The sequence below is a fragment of the Eptesicus fuscus genome, chromosome 6, assembly GCF_027574615.1.
Source record: "Eptesicus fuscus isolate TK198812 chromosome 6, DD_ASM_mEF_20220401, whole genome shotgun sequence".
In the NCBI taxonomy this organism is placed as follows: Eukaryota; Metazoa; Chordata; class Mammalia; order Chiroptera; family Vespertilionidae; genus Eptesicus; species Eptesicus fuscus.
In genome coordinates, this window is record NC_072478.1 from 21,705,902 (window position 1) to 21,707,239 (window position 1,338).

Sequence of the window (1,338 nt, forward strand, 5' to 3'; positions counted from 1 at the left end):
TTCAGTAAAACAATAGAAAAATTACTTGTAATGAAATATGTCATAAGAAAATAAATGGTGATAAAGTAATGCATGATAATCTATGAGATATTTAAGAATTTCCAATCTAGTCCAAAGGCTTTATTTGTGTCAGAATTGCTGGCTCTGAGGATTTGCACCCTGCATTCCTGGGCAATTCTTCAGCCTAGTACAGTTGGTTCTTGAAGAGCTTACCTGCCAAGAAATCTTTGCAGGGCCCCTTTTATGTCCTTGTTCCTGAGACTGTAGATGAAGGGATTCAGCATGGGTGTGACCACGGTGTACATCACTGAGGCTATTGCACTTGAGAGTGAGCTCTGGGAAGCAGCAGAGCTGAGGTAAACACCTAGGACTGTACCATAAAATAAGGAGACAACTGAGAGGTGAGACGCACAGGTAGAAAATGCTTTATACTTCCCCTGAGCTGAAGGGATTACACATATGGAGGAAATGATCTTGGAGTAAGAGTAAAGGATCCCAGCAAGGGAACCACCACATAGCAGCCCAGCTGAAAAATACATTATAATATTGTTAGACAAGGTGTCAGAACAGGCAAGTTGGACCACCTGATTAAGTTCACAGAAAAAGTGGGGGATTTCCAAGTCTGAGCAAAAGCGCAGACCCAACACCATTAAGCTTTCTAACAAGGAATTCAGGACACTCAGGATCCAAGACACCAGAACCAGCAGTCCACAGAGCCAGGGGTTCATGATGACTATGTAGTGCAGTGGGTGGCAGATGGCCACAAACCTGTCATAGGCCATCACTGTTAGAAGGAAAATGTCCAAACCTCCAAAGAGTATGAAAAAATACATCTGGGTGATGCAGCCTTCATAGGTGATGATTTTGCTCTGTGTCTGGATGTTCCACAGCATCTTTGGGATGGTGGTGGAGGTGAAACAGATGTCTACCAAGGACAGGTTGGAGAGGAAGAAGTACATGGGTGTGTGGAAGAGGGAGTCTGAGCTGACAGCCAGGATGATGAGCAGGTTTCCCAACACAGTGACCAGGTACATGGAGAGGAAAAGCCCAAATATGAGGGACTGTAGTTCCAGTGCCTGTGAAAGTCCCAGAAGAAGGAATTCTGAAATTTGTGTACCATTGCCTGGTTCCATGTGTCAGAGGTGACTCTCAGAAAATAGAAGAAATGAATAACTAAATGTCACATTAGCAAGCATTTGTACCTGAGAATAAATGACACGTTTATTTTTTAGAATCAAGAAAATAATTTCCATTTTTTTCTATGTGATCTGGTCCTCATTATGGTATGTCCATTGTCATTTGTCATTAGAATTTCCATTTCCACCAACCTGTTCTTCA

At 42.5% G+C, this 1,338-nt stretch overlaps 1 protein-coding gene across 1 annotated transcript; it reads right to left on the reverse strand.

Annotated features, from left to right (window-relative positions):
• Positions 1 to 209: 209 nt before the first annotated feature.
• On the reverse strand, positions 210 to 1,133 carry LOC103301027 (olfactory receptor 7A10-like). The gene has a single exon (XM_008157952.2). It carries the CDS (start codon positions 1,131 to 1,133, stop codon positions 210 to 212), a length of 924 nt encoding a protein of 307 aa, XP_008156174.2.
• Between the last annotated feature and the right edge of the window lie 205 nt (positions 1,134 to 1,338).

Bases quoted from the DNA above. Each gene is read 5' to 3' on its own strand.
- LOC103301027 (XM_008157952.2), bottom strand. From the start codon at position 1,133: ATGGAACCAGGCAATGGTACACAAATTTCAGAATTCCTTCTTCTGGGA.